The sequence below is a fragment of the Haliotis cracherodii genome, unplaced genomic scaffold (assembly GCF_022045235.1).
Source record: "Haliotis cracherodii isolate W230 unplaced genomic scaffold, xgHalCrac1.p SCAF_15, whole genome shotgun sequence".
NCBI classification, from domain to species: Eukaryota; Metazoa; Mollusca; class Gastropoda; order Lepetellida; family Haliotidae; genus Haliotis; species Haliotis cracherodii.
Window position 1 is genome coordinate 7,213,619 of NW_027266270.1, and position 22,183 is coordinate 7,235,801.

A 22,183-nucleotide genomic window follows, 5' to 3' on the forward strand; every position below is an offset into this window, starting at 1 on the left:
AGCTGATTAATGAGGAGTTTGTGTCTGAAAGTATCAACGCCGAACCTTCATTTGCATTGACTTACCGCGATGTGTTTTTTGTGTGTCTGAAATGGAAGGTCATATTAATGTTGAACAAAAAGGTTATACTCTCGAGGCATGAATGAGTTATCAACTCATGCCCTTAACACCTTGTGCATTTGAATTTTTGTTTTCTTTACAAGGATATAGTTCAACATGACGAATGGATAAGACGAATCTGTGGTTTCAAGTGATCGTGAAGTTCAAGTAACAAGATGCCGACATTCAGTGGCACGGATACAAATCAGATATTCTAGGTATCTTCAGCATTTTTCGGAATGAACTTTGTCTGGACGCTTGCTCTTCAATGTGGTTTAGTACCTATTGTCATGGGAGGTAAGTCTTACTGTTATAGTTTTTCTTAAACCATTTAATTAATCATTAACATCAAACTCGTTTTATAAATCACATTACAAAATTGCATCTTGTTACTATGATTTGTCTAGAAATAGAATATAAGGTGTGGTCAAATATGATAATTAATGATAAATACATGACACTATATATTTGCCAATGATGACGATGAGGAAGGCAAGCTATGCCAGTACCACGATGATGGCGACGATGATGTAGATGACGATGAAACGGCTTTTCTTCAAAAGAAATTCTTTTGGTGACTTTAAATGATAATCACCATGCATACCACGTTGCCAGTTCCACATTGCCGTATGTCCAGACACGTGTGAGTAACTGATGAAATATACGGGTAAACAAGCCACTGTATTGATTTCATTGTGTAAAAATGAAGTGAACAAGATGGCATCCGTATCTCACAAATGGTTTACCCTAGAATATCAGATGAGGACGAACCGCCTAAATGTGTCCCCTGTGATGAAAAGTTCACCGCCACCAAGCATATTTTGCTTGACTGTGTGGACTTTGCAATGGCAAGGATTCTCATTTTCAAACAGTAAATCTGAAAGATGTTTTTCCCGTGTAAGTGGGTATCTCATCTCACCCGATCTACTTTAAAGAAATTGGTCTGTATCATAAATTTTAAACATGTATGTGAATAACTATTTCCTTGTTTTTTAATGTGTGTGATGCTTTTATCAAGAAAGATTATAGAAGACTATGTCCGGGAGGTTAAAGTACCGTAAAATTATTGTCCCCTTGTGTGACACGTAATTCCTGTCATAATTGATGTAACAGTCATCAATCAGTGTTTTAAGCCAACTCAATGCTGAATATATTTTTTTACATTGGCTAGTATTGTGAACAAGTATCATGACTCAGTTGTATATGGCTGAAATAATGCCGATGCGACCTTGCATTTAAGTTCACTTCCCAAATGTGTACGGACCGTAATATTTTCGCAAGACACTTTTATTGAGAGCATTTTCAATGATTTGCCTGCAAAAGACAATATGGACTTCTGTGCTTATTATAGGAAAGTGGATCAGCATTATGTCGGACAGTAACTCCTACAAGAAGGTGAATGGGTTTGGGGTGAGAGTGACGGGCGCGAGTCACATGCTGCTGGAGGTGAAGGCGTGTAAAGGAGCAGAGATACAGCTGCAGCAAGATGACACGGGCTCGGGTAAGGATGGATGTTCTGTGGTGGGTGGCGGTGATGGGGTTGGGGGACAGACTCGGGTAAGGATGAATGTTTCCTGGTGGGTGGCGGTGATGGGGTTGAGGGACAGACTCGGGTAAGGATGAATGTTCTGTGGTGGTTGGCGGTGATGGGGTTGAGGGATAGACTCGGGTGAGGATGGATGTTCTGTGGTGGGTGGCGTGATTGGGTTGGGGGACAGACTCGGGTGAGGATGGATGTTCTGTGGTGGGTGGCGGAGATGGGTTGGGGGATAGACTCGGGTGAGGATGGATGTTCTGTGGTGGTAGGCGGTGATGGGGTTGGGGGATAGACTCGGGTAAGGATGGATGTTCTGTGGTGGGTGGCGGTGATGGGGTTGAGGGACAGACTCGGGTGAGGATGGATGTTCTGTGGTGGGTGGCGGTGATTGGGTTGAGGGACAGACTCGGGTGAGGATGGATGTTCTGTGGTGGGTGGCGGTGATGGGGTTGAGGGACAGACTCGGGTGAGGATGGATGTTCTGTGGTGGGTGGCGGTGATGGGGTTGAGGGACAGACTCGGGTAAGGATAGAGGTTCTGTGGTGGGTGGCGGTGATGGGGTTGAGGGACAGACTCGGTTAAGGATGGATGTTCTGTGGTGGGTGGCGGTGATGGGGTTGGGTGATAGACTCGGGTAAGGATGCATGTTCTGTGGTGGGTGGCGGTGATTGGGTTGGGGGACAGACTCGGGTAAGGATGGATGATCTGTGGTGGGTGGCGGTGATTGGGTTGAGGGACAGACTCGGGTAAGGATTGATGTTCTGTGGTGAGAATCGGTGATAGGGGTTAAGGGGATAGGAGTCACAAGGTGAGGGCATTTTAAAGAACTGATATACAACTTCAACACGATGGGGGCGTTCTGTAGTGAGAGGCAAGCGTCACTTACAACTAAGACGGACGGGGACACCAATGTACAGGACATTCAGATTACATTAACAACCTTGGCATTGGAAAGATCCTGATGACTTTTTTATGTCCTAATGCGTATCCATGCCCATTTTGACACTAATTGGCTCAGAAAATGTATCTTTGCACGAAACTCACTCAGGTTAATCATACTTTTATTCCGAAGTTGCCACGTCTGGATTTAAGTGGAATAGATAGAAGATGAGTTAGCGAGCCAGGCATTAGTTCAGGGAAGTGTCACATGGATACAGGTGAGGGTTGTGTATAGAGAAGGTTAGAATTTTTTATAAGGCCGATTTGGTTTGGAGACATTTGACAAACACCAACTTCTCAACAGGGTGTTGGTACCAATTATAATGGGGGCATCACATCTTTCAAAGGTTAAATGAACCATTCTGCCTGCTGTTAACGTGGAAGAAAAGTTTGGTATCTATTCTCCCGTGTTGGACAACTTTTATTATGAATAATGCGTTACCCATCTCTCATCAGGTTCTTGGGTTTACTGCAAACTCGGCGGCGACCTGAACGAGTGGACCGCCATGGCTGCCAGCGAGCTGTGCGACGATGCCGGCTGTGGGTGGCTGGGTTACGACTACCAGCCTGTGCTGGACTGTGACAACTTCAAGCCGTTCTGGCTGGCCTGGGACGCTGCCGGCACGTTCAGTGTTGGGAAAGGGAACGTCCTGGGCTCTGACGTCCTGGTGACGGGGACCGTGACGCCGTTTGACGTCAACTTCTTCATGGTGTCCCACAATGACGCCGACGTTGTAGCAGAATGGAGGATCCTTGTTGGTAGGTAGATCCGAGTGTAAAAGAGTTGTTTGATCATTAGAAATTGCTAGTGATTCCGTGGTATTTGATGGCTCATCAACCCTTCTTTCAAAGCCCTCTTGTTACCTCTCTTATATGTGTATAGCCAGACTTCTAAAAACTGACCGCCTCCGTGGTCTAGAGGTAGAGAGTCCGCCCGGAGAGCGGAAGGTCCGGGGTTCGATCCCCGGCCGCGTCATTCCAAAAGACGTTAAAATATGGTATTTGTTGTTACCCTGTCTGGCGCTCGGCATTAAGGGGCTAAAACAAGGACTGGTTGGCTCGGAGTCAGTATACTGTGTCTGAGTGGGGTATTCATGTTAAACTGCGGCATGGTATCTCAGTATGCTAGCACTATAAATCGGCATGAGTCGGACTTGTACAAGCAGCCACACAAACACACACACACACGTGCATGCACGTCGCTATATAAGTGCAATAATCTTGGACGCGACGTTAAACCCAATTTCACCTCACCTCACCTCTAAAAACTGTCCCGTCACGAGACCTCCCGAACTTGGCAAGTAGATGAGACGCAAGTCAGGTCGCAAAAGCCTCGAAGCCCCCTTGTACCTCTCTTATATATGTATAGCCAGACTTCTAAAAACTGTCCCGTCCCGAGACTTCTCGAATGATAAACACTTTCATGCTCACTGACACACAATAAGTAAATTCTGGCCACGGCAAGACTCGACTTTTTACTAACGCTTCAATCATGTCCTGCCACTGACAGTCGCCACAATCCATTCACCGTTCTCCCATCTCCCCCAGACGAAGCCCCGGCGTTCATCAGCCCCGCGTCAACGGGCACCACCGTAGTCGACGTCAGCGAGGACACTCCCACAGGCGACATCATCTACACCGTGGCGGGGACGGACAACGAGGGAGACTCACTTACCTTCACGCTTGATACCCATGCAGATGTATTTGAGTTTGTTGGTGGAGGACTGAGGATGCAACAGCCCCTGGATTATGAAACGTTGAACACCTATCGGCTATTGATCAGGTAGATTGAAATGCAGTGCCGTACAGATTAGACTGAGTTTGTTCAGAAACTGAATCTAATGTATGTGACTACCAAAACCTCTCTTTTAATTTTAAGAGTATCATAGGGGCAGTGGGGTTGCCTAGTGGTTAAAGCGTTTGCTCGTCAAGCCGAGGGCCGTGGCTCGATCCCCGACATGGGTACAATATGGGAAGCAAATGGTGATGCATTTGATACGGGTATAAGTGTTGCATTGGGACCTTATAAGTTTGCAGTGATTCGGTGACTGTTTTGGGCCAAGTAACGGTTTCATAACGTTCGTTACTTTTGGGTTAAATCCAATTTTCAAGTGTATACTCCCCCCACCCTCACCCCCCCTCCCCCCCACCCCCACCACCACCATCCCCACCCCCCAACCCCCCATCCCCCGGCAGTATATGCTATTGTCGGGCAGGGCTTTGAACCGTCCAGTTGTCAAAGCGCCTTAATTCTCTGTGCAGAGTTCGGTCCCTTGGATATGTCAGGATCCAGTGATTGTGTGTAAAATATCATCATTGGTTTGTCAGCTTCATGCCCCGACCCTAGGTATCACGGGCGTGGAAATATGGAAGACCTGTTTCACTTCCTTCACATTAAACTGAGACGCCTTGAGATACATGTACCCGTGAAGATCCGGGGTAGAATAGATCTTGAGTAACCCATAAAAGACAACTATGCTTGTCGTAAAAGGCGACCAACGGGATCGCTGACGTTGTTGATGCATGTTATCGTATCCCAATCGTGTGGATCGATGCTCATTCAATCACTGTATTGTCTGGCCCAGACTCAGTTATTTACAGACTGACGTCATATAGCTGGAATATTGCTGAGCGAGGCGTTAAACAACAAACAAACAAACAAACAAACAACATCGTATTGATCAAAGCGGCATCAAAAAGCAGTCTCATTATTTTGCAGCATGTCTGATGGTCGGAACACGGAGCAGGCGATGATGACGGTGCAAGTGACCGACGTTGTTGACGAGACGCCGGTAATCACCTTGTCAGGGACGTTGGCTATCCCGGAGGAGATGGCAGTGGACAGCGTTGTCAACCTCTACACCGTGGACGACCCAGACGAGGGAGACACACTGAAGTATGCGATAAGTGGTGAGAAGTTCATTGTTGGTCATTAGTCTTTGACTGCGAGAATACTCATGACGTTTGTTGGTTGCTTAACGTCACAGTCGAAATATCCAAGACATCCAAAAGGAACTGTACATAATTTTGCTTACTTATTTCTTCAAGCCACACTCATCAATATTTCACTTTTTTATCGTCAGCCTATAGATAATCGAGTCTGTATCAGACAACCAAGTCACAGAGCATGACCACCCAACACATTTGGTCTGACGGCCAGCATGATATGTGTTGAAAAATAATTAGCGACCAAATCAATCAACAAGGCCATTATAGTTATGCTTACCGTCAATGAATTTCAATAAAAATCTTTTCAACTAATAATTCTTTGTTGGAACTCAAGTAAGAAAATTCCAAGAAGCTTCGCGATGTTTCATGTAGATAATTGGTCTTTTGTTTTTTTATATCTTTTGTACTATCATATATTTGTCATTGGTAAGCCTGGAGATTTTCAATTAAACATTATTAATGTTATATTAAATGATACTTAATCACCCTTGAACATTAACTTACCAGGAAGTGAAAGTACCTTCTTCAGCGTGGACCCAACATCCGGGGTATTGAAGATAGCTCAGAGAATCGACCGGGACCAGGTGGCCTTGGCCTCCGTCTCATTTGACCTTACCGTGACCGACAGCTCTGGCCTTGGGTCGACCCGGACAATAACTGCGACCATTGTAGACATCAATGACAACAACCCTGCATTCTTCGCGACATCGTATACGGTGGACGTCGCCGAGAATACTCCGGTCGGTGAGTCCACATACGTCCAGAAACTTCTTTGTTACAAAGTTCTTCCTTGGTTTGAGGATCGTAGTGTAGTGATGGCAGAGTGGCTGTCCGGACCAAAGACGTGATATGATGGTACTATTTGTAAAAAAAGACCTGGCTGGCTCGGAATTAGTGTAGTTTTTCTGATCCATGTTAACTGTGACATGGTCTAGTTATTGTACTGCCCATTGTTGACATGCTTTTATAGTTGAGATGTATTTATTATATATTGTCGCGAGGACTAGTACTGTGGTGGTTACGAGATAAATCCACGTTCCTGATTCTAAGTTAACTTCTCTGTGAACGTAAATAAATGTCAAAATACATAAAAACTGAAAATGTTTCATGTTCCATAACGATAATTAAAATGCCCCACATGCTATCAAATCAACCGTTGATGTAATTGTATACGTTGTCGATTCGTTTTTAATAATGAGTGGGTGATTTTGGTATAACCGCCTTTAACAGTATCTCAGTTATAGCACGGTATGTCAGCGTAGACCTAAGATCAGCGGATCCTGCCACGATGAGGGACGCAACTACACAGGGAACTGCATGCCTCCCACTTTATATTACCAGGACAGCTTGACCCCAAAGTATTAACTAGTCACGTGCTAAGCAGCGTAAAAGAACTCATTCATCCTTTCTGACAGATACCGTCGTCCTTGAACTTGTTGTGAACGATGCCGATGACGGTACTAACGCCGCCTCCAGAATCGTCCTGCAAGATGGTACTCAAGACATGTTCAATGTGACCGGAAGCCAACTGAAGACAGTGACCAGTAACCTTGACTACGAATCTCTGTCAGTTTACGAGTTCATATTCACCATTGTAGCTGTCAATGAAGACAATCTGAGAACAGGAACGACAACCGTCAGTGTCAAGGTGGGTATCTGACTTGAAGAGGTCTAGAAGTAATAGACTTATCCATCGGGGAATAGAGTTTAATGTAGCCTCTGTATAGCTGTGGACAAGCTAGTTAACAAAACAAGGATAAGCACACCACGAATGTATCTTACCACCGTTTATCATTTATCACAATTTGAAAACAAATTGAGATTTGGATGGAATCTTTTGTTTGTCGCGATTTTGCCAAAAGAGCTCCTGACGTACATCAATGTCAATGTTAATTTACATTCGACGCCGTTTTCCTGTAAGGAGCTTGAAAAAAATATAAGCAAAATAACTGTTACTACGGCGGCGTGGTATATATTTTCATGATGCAAATGGAAATTTATACAAAAAATATTGATCAATAAAGTTCTAGTACTTTACAGGTAAGGTAAGATACATAACAACAAACCGGTTGATCAAACTGCGATTTGCCCTCTGCAATTTACACATCTCGAAACAATCTTACGAGAATCTCATTACATCGGTTTTTTCTCTTAAAAGTAACGCGAGGTCGTGAACTCCAATTTGCACATCTTTATTTCTAGAAAACACTTGCTTGCTGAAAATGTGTGAACATTTTCCCACTGGAATGTGACTGAAAAATGAAAATCGTGTTATTATGGAATCCTAGAAGAGACGTCGCGTTGTCTCCCTCACCAAAAAAGTAAAAAGTGTCAAAATTTATCAAAGCGCGACAATACGACAACGCACAATTTTGGCCATTTGTTGCATTGTTGCGTTTTGAATAAAATTTTTTATTTTACCAAAGAGCGACAGTGCGCCAACGCGACATATTTTGACTTGAAAAATGTCGCGTTGTCACATTGTCGCGACAACCGTAAAAAAAACCCCACAGTCAATCCATAAATGACGCGTGATCTAGTTGGTTTACTGAGGGTGGGAATCATGTTATGCTTTGATCCACCTCATCCGACCTTGACCTTGACCTTTCAGGTGACCCCGGTTAATGAATTCGACCCTGTGTTTGACACCCCCACCGTGGACGGCACCAATCAGTTTCCGGAAGCCAGTTTATCAGAGGACGTCCCCGTCAACCACGAAATCTCCTTCACCGCCTCCGACGCCGACCTTGGAGTGGACGGTGACGTTACTTTTTCCCTCGTCTCCGTGCTGGACTGTGAGCATTAAGTATTAAACCTGAAGTCTCAAAATACATAGTTTGTGTGTTTATCGACGTAGTAAATTGTGAAATGAATAGGTGGGAGTGGGGTGGGTGAAACAGACATAGCACTTTACCATAAAGCCTCGTCAACTTAAACGTGATTATCTCTACATATGCCTTGAGACGACACGGGTGTGAAATTCAGGGCTAGATTTATAGGTTCCGAGCAACATATACTTGTGGGAGGGGACCACACGGATCTGGCTTGGTCGATTGCATGTCAACGTATCCCCACGGCGTGGGACAATGTTCTTAATTTCAATCACCGGTTTGTCTGGCCCAGACACGTTAATTTCGTAAGAGCGGCGTTAAACAACAAACACACAATTAAGACGATTCATATTTGAAGGTGCAGACATAGTGCTGGTGTTTCATATCGGCTGCCACGGCATTCCACGGTTCTAACGACTTCGTTAACGATGTTTACCAGCCACAATATATTTGATGAGTGAGTGCGTTGTTTTAACGCCGCTTTGATCGGCAATTTCAATAACATAACAACATGTGTGTGTGTGTGTGGGGGGGGGGGGGGGGGGGACCTAGGAACATAAGCATGTCGAATCGGGATTTGAACCCACGATCTTAGCTTTCTGGCAGGCATAAGGGACGCAACTCTGCACAGAGAATTGCAGCGCCTCAGATATTTGACACACCAGAAACAACATAATTGTATAAATATCATACGATCCGTAAAATTTGAAGAAACAAAATTCTTTCCTTTCTGGCACATATATTTTTCTTCTACAGCAAACGGAGGAGACAGTAGTGATAAATTTGAAATTGACTCTAACACCGGCATCTTAAAGACACTTAGACCCTTAGACATTGACACCGCTACGGGGGGCGTGGCCTATCATGACGTCACGGTCAGGATCACCGACGGAGCTAGCTTACCCAGATCCTCGGAGGGGACAATGCGGTTTACGTTAATTGACGTCAACGACAACATTCCCAAGTTTGATTCAACTCATTACGCCGTCACCGTCAATGAAGACATTGCTGTGGGTGACGTTGTTGCTACAGTGGTCGCAACTGACGACGACGGTGACCAAGTCACTCTCACTTTGGAAGGAGGAGGAAGTTATTTCGAAATAACCGGAAGTGACGTTGTTCTTAAATACCCTTTAGATTATTCACCGGTTCATGTATTGACGTTAAGGTACGTATCTAGCTCACTGAATTCGTGTGCCTTTTTTGCAATGTTTCTGTAATATCACGTCATGAGATATAGGCATCACACATTGTACCCACGTGGGGAATCGAACCCGGACCTTCGTCGTTTCGAGCGAACGCTTTATCCACTCGGCTACCCCTACCACGAATGGTCAGTGAACGACGAGATGTGTTTCACAGGCCATACAGTATTAGTTTAATGAATCAAACCATTTATGGATAAAGTGATAAAATACCTTTTTATAACGTAAACATGTACGACCGAATAAGCTTTAGAATTATTTTAATTATTTCGATGATATCTTGATCCTATTCTAGAGCAGATGACGGAACGTTCACCACCAACGCTGTGATGCTAGTTACCGTTGTAGATGTTGTCTTGACAACGTTGACGATCATGGTGGCGACAGACGCTGCTATCCCCGAGGATCAGAACGAGGGGACAGTCCTGAAGGGTGTGTTTGTGACCCACGGAAACACTGGTGCCGTCACCTACAGTCTCGGGGGTGAGGCCAAACTTGAACACATTCGTCACCACTCGCCCCCTTCCGTATCCTGGATCGATGATCATGATATCAATCATTGGATTGTCTGGTCAAGACTCGATTATTTACAGACCGCCGTCTTTAGCTGGAACATTGCTGAGTGCGGCGTGAAACAACAAACCAACCAACCGTAACCTGCTGGAAGACTTGTCTCCAAATCGATCAATATTTTGGTTGTGTGAATTGTTGCCCAAAATAGATGAAGAACGTACCGAAAAGTGTCTTACACTATCAAATCTAAATACGGTCGTAAAACACCCTTGAATAAAAAGCATATCTTGATATTTTTCTGGCGGAACTACATACATGTTTTTAGTCGATGTCGACATTTTGGATGCCAAACATGCAGAAGACTTGAAAATATCCCGTGATGACCCGGGTTCAAACTGGTCTTCAGCAACCATGACTGTCGTAATAGGCGACTAATGGGATCGGGTGGTCTGGCTCGCTGACTTGGTTGATGCATGTCATCGTATCCCAGTTGCATAGAACGATGTTCGTGATGTCAATCATTGCAATGCGTGGATTTACAGACTGCCGTCATGTAACTGGAATATTGTTGAGTGCGGCGTTAAACAACACAAAAAATTTTTTCATTTTTTTATTGAAAACATATCACACCTTGTTTTTTAGGCACAAATGCTGGCTTTCTGTCGGTGAACCCAACTGGAGAGTTGAGCTACGGTTCGCAAAGAATTGACCGCGACGGCAGTAGCGGTATAACAACGTTGTCAGACATCACACTGAAGGCAGCTGACAGCTCCGGTAACGAGGCCACAGCAGACCTCACATTCATCATCATCGACATCAACGACAATGCACCGCTGGCGACTGTGTTGGCACCGACGGCGCAGGTTCGAGAAAACTCACAGGATAGTAAGTTGTTTTCCTTCAACAGACTCAGACTCTAAGATTAAATATTACGAAGATCTATTTTAATAATTCATAATCTTCGTTTCTTCATGCAGCGACGTTGCACATCACATGCCATCACCCAGAGTCATAGCTTAGCGTATATAGTATTATCCACTTCTACACAACTTGACCATATATCTTATATCCATCCTATATCCGTCCTATATCTATCATTTATCCATCTCTTATCCTATATCCATCATTAATCTATCATATATCCATCCTATATCCATTCTACATGTATAACCATCCTATATCCACCCTACGTGTATACCCATCATATATCCGTCCTATATCCATCATTTATCTATCATATATCCATCCTATATCCTTCCTACACGTATAACCATCCTATATCCATCCGATATCCATCATTTATCCATCATATAACCATACAATATCCATCATTTATCCATTCTTTATCAATCCTATATCCAACGTTTATCCATCTTATTTCCATCCTATATTCATCATTTAACCACCCTATATTGAGTATATTCAACCTATATCCATCCTATATCCATAATTTATCAATCCTATATAGATCATTTATCCATCATATATCCATCCTATATCCATAATTTATACATCCTATACCCATCCTATGTCCATCCTATACCCATCCTATATCCATCCTATATCTATCATTTATCCATCATTTATCTATCATATATTCATCACATATCCATCCTTTAACCATCCTTTATCCATCCTATATCCATCATTTATCCATACTATATCCATCATTTATCCATCATATGTCCATCATTTATCCATCATATTATTTTTGTGTAATTTGAGAACGTAGAATACAACGTAATATACATATACACTGAAGCGCACGTACAATATTGAAACGCGGCTTCTGCCCCGATTTTTTAATTTTAGAAGCGCACAACCCACTCCACTGGTACTGCACCATTAGGTCAGAAGGCCTAAGTGTCTAAGTATGAACCCACATATACGGTAGCAAATACATGAAAAAGCCATTTGTAACAACCACATTCCTGTTCTTGTAGATCAGCTAGTGACGTCATTAGACTTCACAGACGCTGACGAAGACTCCAACAGTAACGTCACACTCAACCTCGTCAGTGGTGACGTTCACAATGTTTTCAAAGTCGTCGACTACGACCTGTATGTCAGAGGCACCGGTATCGACTACGAGGCTTTGACGGGAGACAACAGCTACAACATCGCCCTCCATGCTGTTGACAACCCACAAACGTCAACGCCGTTGACGTCAACCGTCATTGTTCACGTTGAGGTATGGGCAGTGTTCGATACAGTCTCAGAGCGGACACTTTCCAAAAAAAACGCTCATGAAACAGAGCTATTTTGTCAGAATATTACAAAGATATGACGTTTAGTGAATAATTGCACGTCGTTCAGAACACCTAATTTATGACAAGACTGTCATATTGCATAGGGTTTAGAACTTTGTCTACTGTCTTAAAGTCATTTCGTGTAACATAGAGTTTATAGCATATAAAAAAAGATAAACGATAAGAATGAAATTAGATCAATATATTTCTATCGAAAACATCACAGTGTGATTTGCAATTACAAAAAATTGTACACTTAAACTTGGACCAACTTACGTTGTCAGTTGGCTCGATTCATACGATTTAAGGACCATGCGTGGTTTTGACATTCCCATACTTTCAGATTCTGGGTGAGAACGAGTTCGAACCCTCATGGACCTCCCCGACCCCCGGGGCCGGCTCCACCTTCCCCGAGGTGACCATCAAGGAGTCAGCCACCCTGGGGCAGACGGTGGAGACGTTTGTAGCCACGGACAACGACGGCGGCGATGACGGTCTGATCACATACAGCGTCATTGACATAAAGAATCGTGAGTGATTATAGTCAATCACAGATTGATTTCAGATTTATTGTACAAAATATAACCATAGAATTATGATGTCAGGTTTTGCAGGGGCAATGTTTGTAGGCTTCTGTGAAACATATGACGATATTACATATGCGTGTATGTAATTACCCACGGCATATGTACCGCAGTAGATGCTTTTGTATTGCAGGGTCGGTCGGGTAGGCTAGTGGTTGAAGCGTTCGCTAGTCACGTCGAAGGCCCGGGTTCGATTCCCCACATGGGTACAATGTGTGATGCCAATTTCTGGTGTCTCAAGCTGTGATATTAATGGAATATTGCTAAAAGTGGCGTAAAACCATACTCACTCACATTAGTATTACACTGGACGAAAAAATATATTTCTATACAGGGACAAAGAATGAGCGCTCATTCAAAACTTTCAAATCTTTGAGTGGCTGACAGGTAATCCCAAAATCTACGTGAGTCATTCTTTGCTTGTATTATCTTGGAGACAGCTCCTTTCCGGAATGAGTTTGAATAATCTGGTTCTATTTTAACTAAAGTTTATACGTTGACACAAGGTATACTAAATGAATGATTGAGTTGGGTTTAACATCACTTTGAGCAGTTTTCATTTCTATTACCGTGATCAGAGCTCTGTGGGAAGAAAGACATAAGTGGTGGAAATCTAGATGAAACCCACGCGCACGAGTATCGTGTCGAGAAACCAAGGATCATAATGCATGGTCCTTGGTGACGGTCAGCGGATCCTGACACACCTAAGAGATGCAACTGCATGAACATGATTTCCAGTGTCTAAGGCCATCACGTCAATCACACATAGAACACCAGATTAGTATAGTGGCCGAGAGGGTACATCGCTTTCTCCCCCTCAATAATGGCCACGAGAAAGCGAATACGCGAGTCGAAAAAACGTCTGGTGCTGCTTCTTTCTCGCCTCGCACTATCGCTTAATCGTCTCGTGCTGTCGCTTTTTCGTCTCGTGTATTCGCTTTCTCGTCTCGTACTATCGCTTTCTCGTCTCGTGGTATCGCTTTCTCGCCTCGTACTAACGGTTTCTCGTCTCGTACTATTGACTTTCTGGTCTCGTACTAACGGTTTCTCGTCTCGTGGTATCGCTTTCTCGTCTCGTGCTCTCGCTTTCTCGTGTCGTTCTGTCGCTTTATCGTCTCGCGATGTCGCTTCATGGTCTCGTGCTCTCGCTTTCTCGTCTCGTGTTATCGCTGTATCACTTTCTCGCGGCAGTTGTTGAAGGCGAGAAAGCGATGTCCCCTCTCGACCACCATGCAGTATAGTGTAGTAGATTCGTCCTGTCACGTATTTTCAGCTTCTGGCATCAGCGTAACGGGCAAGTTTGAGATGACGACAGACGGACGTCTGGTGGTGGCGTCCCTGCTGGACTACGACAACGACACTGGCGGAGTGGACTACTACACCGTCACCGTCGCCGCCAGCGACAGCAGCAGCACCAACGTGAAGAGCACCACCGGCAATGTCAAGGTCATTCTGGAGGATGTTGAAGTGGAGAATGTCATTGGTTTGTAACGAAATATTCGATTTAACGTTTTTGAAGTAGGCCTTACAGGGATTCATATATAGTATAATAACACTTATATCTGTTATAAGGAGTCTGGGTTTACGCCGCTTTGAACAGTATTCCTGTTTTATCACGGCGTGTCAGCTTAGTGTGCGTGGAAAGCCCGAAGTGATGCAGGTTTAGAGTTTACCACTTTGATGAAACTGACGAGGACGGGTACGGTGCCGACAAACCTTGAAACATTATCAGAGGTCATACGATCGTACGGTCATAGGTTTATAGAACGCATAAGGGACGGAACTCTGCAGAGGGAATTGTGGGCCTTCTTTCAAGGTCAGTGTGTTGTATCCAGATCTTCTTCAACGAATACCCAAAGAATATCCCATATAATGTGAAGTATTGTTTGTAGTTAATTTGAGAAAATGTTTGTCTATATATTTGTATTTGAGCAACCGCAACCTATAGCCTGGGAACCCTACATTCTGACAGTTACACACACTTCAACCCACTTGTTGTGGTAATACTGCATTGTTTCTGACAGTTTGTAAGTACTCGCCTATATACTTCAGTGTTGCCAAAGTTGCCCGTTGCCGACACGACGACGGAGTTGTGGGTGATGAGGGCGTTGGTTGCCGTCCTGGGAATCGCTGCCGCTGTATTCGCTTGTGTCATGATCAGAAGCATCATGTGAGTTTTGCAATATTAGTCCTATATAGTGCCTCTAATGTGCTACATAGTGCCTCCTGATGTCCTACAAAGTGCCTCCAATATCCTACATAGTGCCTCCAATGTCCTATATAGTGCCTCCAATGTCCAACATAGAGCCTCCAATGTCCTACATAGTGCCTCCAATGTCCTCCATAGAGCCTCCCGACGTCCTATATAGTGCCTCCAATGTCCTACATAGTGCCTCCAATGTCCTACATAGTGCCTCTACATAGTGCCTCCAATGTCCTACATAGTGCCTCCAATGTCCTACATAGTGCCTCCAATGTCCTACATAGTGCCTCCAATATAGTGCCTCCAATGTCCTAAATAGTGCCTCCAATGTCCTACATAGTGCCTCCAATGTCCTATATAGTGCCTCCAATGTCCTACATAGTGCCTCCAATATAGTGCCTCCAATGTCCTAAATAGTGCCTCCAATGTCCTAAATAGTGCCTCCAATGTCCTATATAGTGCCTCCAATGTCCTACATAGTGCCTCCAATGTCCTACATAGTGCCTCCAATGTCCTATATAGTGGCTCCAATGTCCTATATAGTGCCTGCTGATGTCCTACATAGTGCCTCCAATGTCCTACATAGTGCCTCAAATGTGCTATATAGTGTATCAAATGTCCTACATAGTGCCTCCAATGTCCTATATAGTGCCCCCAATGTCCTATGTAGTGCCTGCTGATGTCCTACATAGTGCCTCCAATGTCCTACATAGTGCCTCCAATGTCCTACATAGTGCCTCCAATGTCCTATATAGTGCCTCCAATGTCCTATATAGTGCCTGCTGATGTCCTACATAGTGCCTCCAATGTCCTATATAGTGCCTCCGATGTCCTATATAGTGCCTCCAATGTCCTATATTGTGCCCCCAATGTCCTATGTAGTGCCTGCTGATGTCCTACATAGTGCCTCCAATGTCCTATATAGTGCCTCCAATGTCCCGTATAGTGCTTCCAATGTCCTATATAGTGCCTCCAGTGTCATATATAGTACCTCCTGATGTCCAACATAGTGCCTCCACTGTCCTATATAGTGCCTCCGATGTCCTATATAGTGCCTCCAATGTCCTATATAGTGCCTCCAATTTCCTATATAGTGCCTCCAATGTCCCATATAGTGCCTCCAATGTCCTATATAGTGCCTCCAATGTCCTATATAGTGCCTCCAATGTCCTACATATTGCCTCATGTCCTATATAGTGCCTCCAATGTCCTGTATACTGCCTCCAATGTCCTATATAGTGCCTCCAATGTCCTATATAGTGCCTCCAATGTCCTATATACTGCCTCCAATGTCCTATATAGTGCCTCCAATGTCCCGTATAGTGCTTCCAATGTCCTATATAGTGCCCCCAGTGTCATATATAGTACCTCCTGATGTCCAACATAGTGCCTCCAATGTCCTATATAGTGCCTCCAATGTCCTATATAGTGCCTCCAATGTCCTATATAGTGCCTCCAATGTCCTACATAGTGCCTCCGATGTCCCATAGAGTGCCTCCAATGTCCTATATAGTGCTTCCAATGTCCTATATAGTGCCTCCAATGTCCTACATAGTGCCTCATGTCTTATATAGTGCCTCCAATGTCCTGTATACTGCCTCCAATGTCATATATAGTGCCTCCAATGTCCTATATAGTGCCTCCAATGTCCTATATAGTGCCTCCAATGTCCCGTTTAGTGCTTCCAATGTCCTATATAGTGTCCCCAGTGTCATATATAGTACCTCCAATGTCCTATATACTGCCTCCCGATGTCTTGAAAAAAACCATATTTATTACCTTTTCTCTTTTAGTTTTGTTGAAAAAATGAACGGTATATGTGTAGTTGGTAGTGGGGCTCAACACAAATGTTCCGTTTTTCGTGATTTTATAAAAAATTGAACTTTGCAATTTGCACGTTGTCCATGCTCCCAAATGCTCTTTTCTCATCATCATCTCGGAAACAGCTGGGCCAGTGAAGCTGTAACTTCACATGCTTGTGTCCACCAGTGATAACACCTGAATTTCTTCAGAGGTTCCAATCCAATGTCCAATATGAGAGAGCTTAACTCTGGACGGTTTGTTTCATCTCATGATGACATTGTGTTTTGAGAAATCGTTATATTTTAGTATTTGTTTTCTTCAGTTTTTATGCATAAATATATATCAACACTGACAGCAACTTTTGTTTTTAGAAGTCACAGTTTCTGCTGATAATTTAAACTATTGACTTCATATCCAGGTGAACTACAGTGATGTGGCTCTTTTTTGTAGTTATATTCTTTGTATGAGTTCTGATTTGGGCTATTGAATCCGTAAAAAAATATCCCTTTTAATTTGAACGTGGAACAGATATAGTCCCAGAATAAGGACGCTTCTGCACAAATTAAAACTATGTGTATACTTCTTTTAAGAGAAACGATGTCATCTTCCACTCCAGAAGTTAGTGAGTACAAACTAAATTTATGAATGTTTTTTTAATTTATCTGATGATTGAACCCAGATTAAAATTTAAGCAAATTTTTAAATTTCCAGCAAAGATTCTGCTTGCATCATTTGTGTTCTTTACATAAATTAAAGTAACATGTTTGATTATTCTGTCAATGAAGTCTTTGATAACCATTTAGAAGTTGGAAGAACATGAACACATGACACTTTTTTATGGATATCAACTTCTTTAATTCTGTGTCACGACGTTTGAGAGTTACTTCTTGTCCTGAAAGAAGTAGCTCTCAAGCGTCGTGTATACTATCATTCATACAGAAGATTGATTAATCGGTAAAGCTTTGTATCACCAATATTAAATGAATCTTAATTTCAATTTATCGATATACTTATATTAGCATTGCACATTTACAGTTGACTAGGGGAGATGAATAATATCTTAGTCGAAAGACGACCTGTTCTCTGATCACCACGAGCTGCACGTTCAACAGTGGACATATACTGAGGATCAAAAGAAACTATACCTCTCAGTTGATTTTACCACATGCGTGATTTTGAATTGAAAATACCAAAAGCTAGCGATATTATGTTCAGACAATGAACTGGACTGGAGCTTAGTCAGGACTCAAAGGATACTTCTACCTGGTTTTATATTTTAAGACAATTTTTACGATTTTTATTTAAACTTTTAAAAATTAAAAGGAAAATTTCGCATAATACACAACTCTTGATGGGTATCTTAGACATCTGATCTGACATGGTAGGGGTATGTGGTTGCAAATTCCTTTCATACTACAGTCTTGATTTAACAAATTTCTTTCTTCCACATTACCCAACCACAGATTACGTTTTTCATACTGTTGTAGGAAAGAATGTGTCTATTTAACCATCAGTCAAATTGAGTTTCAAGTTTCAATTCCAATTTTTTTTAAAAAGAATATAAAAATCGTTATGCTTTCTTTTGCCCCTCAGTTTATAGCCTAATAAACTGTGGAAGCCTAATCCTTTTGAATATTTTGTCCTAGCTAAGCCACCAGACAAAGTATGGATGGAGCGGGCTGTGTCAGTGACGCCTCATATGTCTCTGGAGTCTGTGGTAAGTATGGAAGCCTGTAAGAAACATAATACTTCCTTGCATGTTGCAATTCTGAACTAGAACAGATAATATGATGTAACGGAACATTATCAAATAAAACATATAACTTTGGATACACCAAGAACATGTTGATTGTCATATCCACAAGGCTATGAGTATTGTTTTACGCCGCTTTTAGCAATATTCCAGCAATATCCCGGGCTTCAGATAGGTTAAGATTCGACCCGGTCCTTCCATGTGGGTAGCGAACCTTAAACCACAAGGCCACCCTACGCCCTATCACATTCAAAAATATGTTATCGCCAAACGTGACGTCTCTCCTAAATGTTGATGAGATCTGTCAGCTTCAGAATTAATGTTATATTAAAAAGGGGGGCACGGGTTGCCCAGTCGTCTAAGGTGCCGCGATTCGCTGTGCAGAGTTGCGTCCCTTGGGCACGCCAGAAACCTATGATTGTGGGTTCGAATCCCGATTCAGCCGATTATGTTTCTATGTTTGTCAGCACCATACCCGTGCTCGTGGGTTTCCCCGAAGTTGTAAACGTCTGAGACCTGCATCACTTCGGTTTTTCCTCCCACATTAAGCTGACACGTCGCGATATAACTGGAATACTGTTAAAAGCGGCGTTAAACCGAACTCACTCACTCACTTTTCTGTTGATGAGATCTATCAGTTTCAGTATCAAATTTCATCTTAAAAAGTCTCAAAGATCAGGTTGAATGAATGTATGTAACTGCTATACTTACATGTACATGTATATCTCACAAAAAGATAATGATGGCACAGGTGTCTCAGTCCTCTCAGCTGTAATTCATTGGGCAGAGTTATGTCCCTTAGGCGTACAAGGAAACCATGATCGTTGGTTCGAATTCCGGTTCTCCGTGATACTCGTGCTTGCGTGCTTTATGAAAGTGGTAAACATGTAAATAAAAGTAACAAAGCCCTTTCCCATATTCATAAGGAATAAAAAACACAGTCGATTGTACGATTCCGACTATATCATGAGCATGTGTTTATGAGATGAGGTTTAATGTCGCGTCGAAGATTGTTGAACTTGCATAACGACGTGCATGCACGTGTGTGTGTGTGTGTGTGGATGCTTATACTAGTCCGGTCTGATGCCGATTTATAGTACTAGCTCACTGAGACCATGCCGCAGTTTAACATGAATACCTCACTCAGACAGAGTATTCTGACTCCGAGCCGACCAGTCCTTATTTTAGTCCTTAATACCGAGCGCAAGGCAGGGTAACAACAAGTACCATCTTTAACGTCTTCAATGCTCTGCCACTAGACCACGGAGGCGGTATGTATTTATGAATCACTAAGACCTCATCAACCTGACACGCCGTGATATAACTGAAATTCAGTTCAAAGCGCAATAAAACCCACACCTCATGTTTTTTTAGTTCTGGTTACTAACCCTGTCATACTTATGGTTGCAGATAATTGATGACGACGATGATACTTTTACATCAGCCCTGTTCAGGTAGGTATTTAAACAATCTCATTAAAATAAGATCTTAGTTTTCGCTACCGCTAAACAAAGATCTGAGTACATCCCATTACGGGTCACGTCAGAACGACCTTTCGCGAAGTTTGACCGACCAATGAAATGACTGACAAGAAATCGACATTGGCCAATCAGAGGGCCGCTTTCTCGAGCTTTACGACACCAGTTTCAAACTAGCGACTACGCTTCGAAACATATTTTGACGTATTCTCGATTAAAATTTTTAAAACTGATAAGAAGAACATTCTTGAATGGCTGATAGATGGCACAGATTGTATGGATAAAATCATAAAACCTGTAACTGTCGTTCGGAGTACCCCGTGTTAAATATATCGTGGTTGCATGATTAGAAAACACATTCCGACTGTCACTTTCATGATCTTGTAAGCGACGCTCTGATTGCTTGGATGGAAGGTCGTTCTGACGTGACCCCTAATGGGATGTCCTCAGATCTTTGTTTAGCGAGAATGTACCGATTGGTTAACGGTGGTACAACAATATCCTGACTCCCATTACCTGAACCTTTTCTCCAAATACCGATTGTCACATCTCCCTGTTTTGTGATACGATCTTTCGGTCATTGCGTTTATCTGCGTACCCCAGCTACATCTATGGGGGACAACTCACTAGACACCCCTCTCAAAAATAACGTCGTTATATATCCGACGTCATTAAGATGCGAGCCGCATGTTCGAATTTCCAGAAATGACGTCATGATAGAACAGTGTTTTTTCATGAAATATACCACGCTTTGTTCTTTATTGTTCTTTGCGATTTATCGCGTAGCTGTCTTATATTTATTAATAACAGACCCATCGTGTTGATACTTCAGACCGAACACAACCACAACGGAGACGACACAACCGTCACTCGGTGCCGGTCAAGGGAATGACCAGTAATAAACAACATCAACACATCCGGACATGGTCAGCCCCGAGGACGAGCTAGTGGTTCTGGGTTTGAATCTCACTTCGGTTCTGTCTGTTGTGAAGGTGTCTGTGTCGCCATGTTGTCACCATTGCCAGTGAACACTGTGTGTTGTGTGCCGATATCTTGTCATTAAAGGAGTTCTGTCTCGCCATCATAGATCATTCTCAATCATGTTTGATCATCTCAAATTACCGCCTGCGTTCGATTTCAAAATCCTGGACGACCCATGGGAACCCGGGCTGACCAAGGTATGACCCAAGTTAACTTTGGTTGACCAGTTTAAGCATATGTTCACTCATTTACGTCATACTCCTGTTGGCCTTAGCTGAAGATCTGGGGTAGGATAGGTCTTCAGCAACTCATGTTTGCCGTAACAGGCGATGTTGCTTGTCGTAAGAGGTGACTAATAGGATATGGTCAGGCTCGCTGACTTGGTTGATGCATGTCATCGTATCCCAATTGCGCAGATCGATTATCATCATTTCAATCACTGGATTGTCTGGATTATTCGATGGAGACTCGATTATTTACAGACCGCCATCATATAGCTGGAATATTGCTGAGTGCGGCGTAAAACAACAAACAAACAAACAAAATTTCCACTGAACCCTTGGCGTGCGCTACCCCAGTTAGCAGTCTCCAAGTGACGTTATCGTAAAAACTAATTAGTTTTATTTATTGATTCGGTCATATACAAAAAACATTGTAATAAACAAATTATCTAGGTATTGATGTTACATATGTGTTCTGATATGTACCAGGCCAAGTTAACATTCGATTGTTGATTTTAATATATACTTAGAATCAGTCATGCAATGATGATGATATTGTATCTCTGTTTGATGTTTCTGTGCGTTATTTTGAACTGTGTTTTACATGCAGTAAATACAACATGGTTGTTTGTTGTGTTTTGTGTTTCTCCTTTAGGCAGCCATGTTGTTTTATACCTAAGGTTGCATTTTATGCGTTTTATTTCGGGCACTAATTATACCTAGATTGACACTGGTTAACTCAGGTTGAATCTGTCAATCCAGGTTGCCAGAAATGTGGTAGGCTCGGTTGAATCAGATCACTCACAGCCTAATAATCGAACGCAAGCTGTGCTGCAGA

General features: G+C 42.9%; 1 protein-coding gene across 1 annotated transcript; it reads left to right on the forward strand.

Moving 5' to 3' along the window:
• The first annotated feature begins 338 nt into the window (after positions 1-338).
• LOC139461764 (cadherin-related tumor suppressor-like) lies at positions 339-21,042 on the forward strand. Its single transcript, XM_071243222.1, has 19 exons — positions 339-396; positions 1,451-1,600; positions 3,032-3,334; positions 4,124-4,358; positions 5,295-5,485; positions 6,032-6,268; positions 6,940-7,172; positions 8,136-8,319; positions 9,112-9,523; positions 9,856-10,043; positions 10,716-10,958; positions 12,017-12,264; positions 12,666-12,852; positions 14,180-14,389; positions 14,959-15,076; positions 17,503-17,534; positions 18,559-18,629; positions 20,076-20,119; positions 20,976-21,042. The coding sequence occupies exons 1-19, from the start codon at positions 339-341 to the stop codon at positions 21,040-21,042; spliced, it is 3,411 nt and encodes a 1,136-aa protein (XP_071099323.1).
• The last annotated feature ends 1,141 nt before the right edge of the window (positions 21,043-22,183 follow it).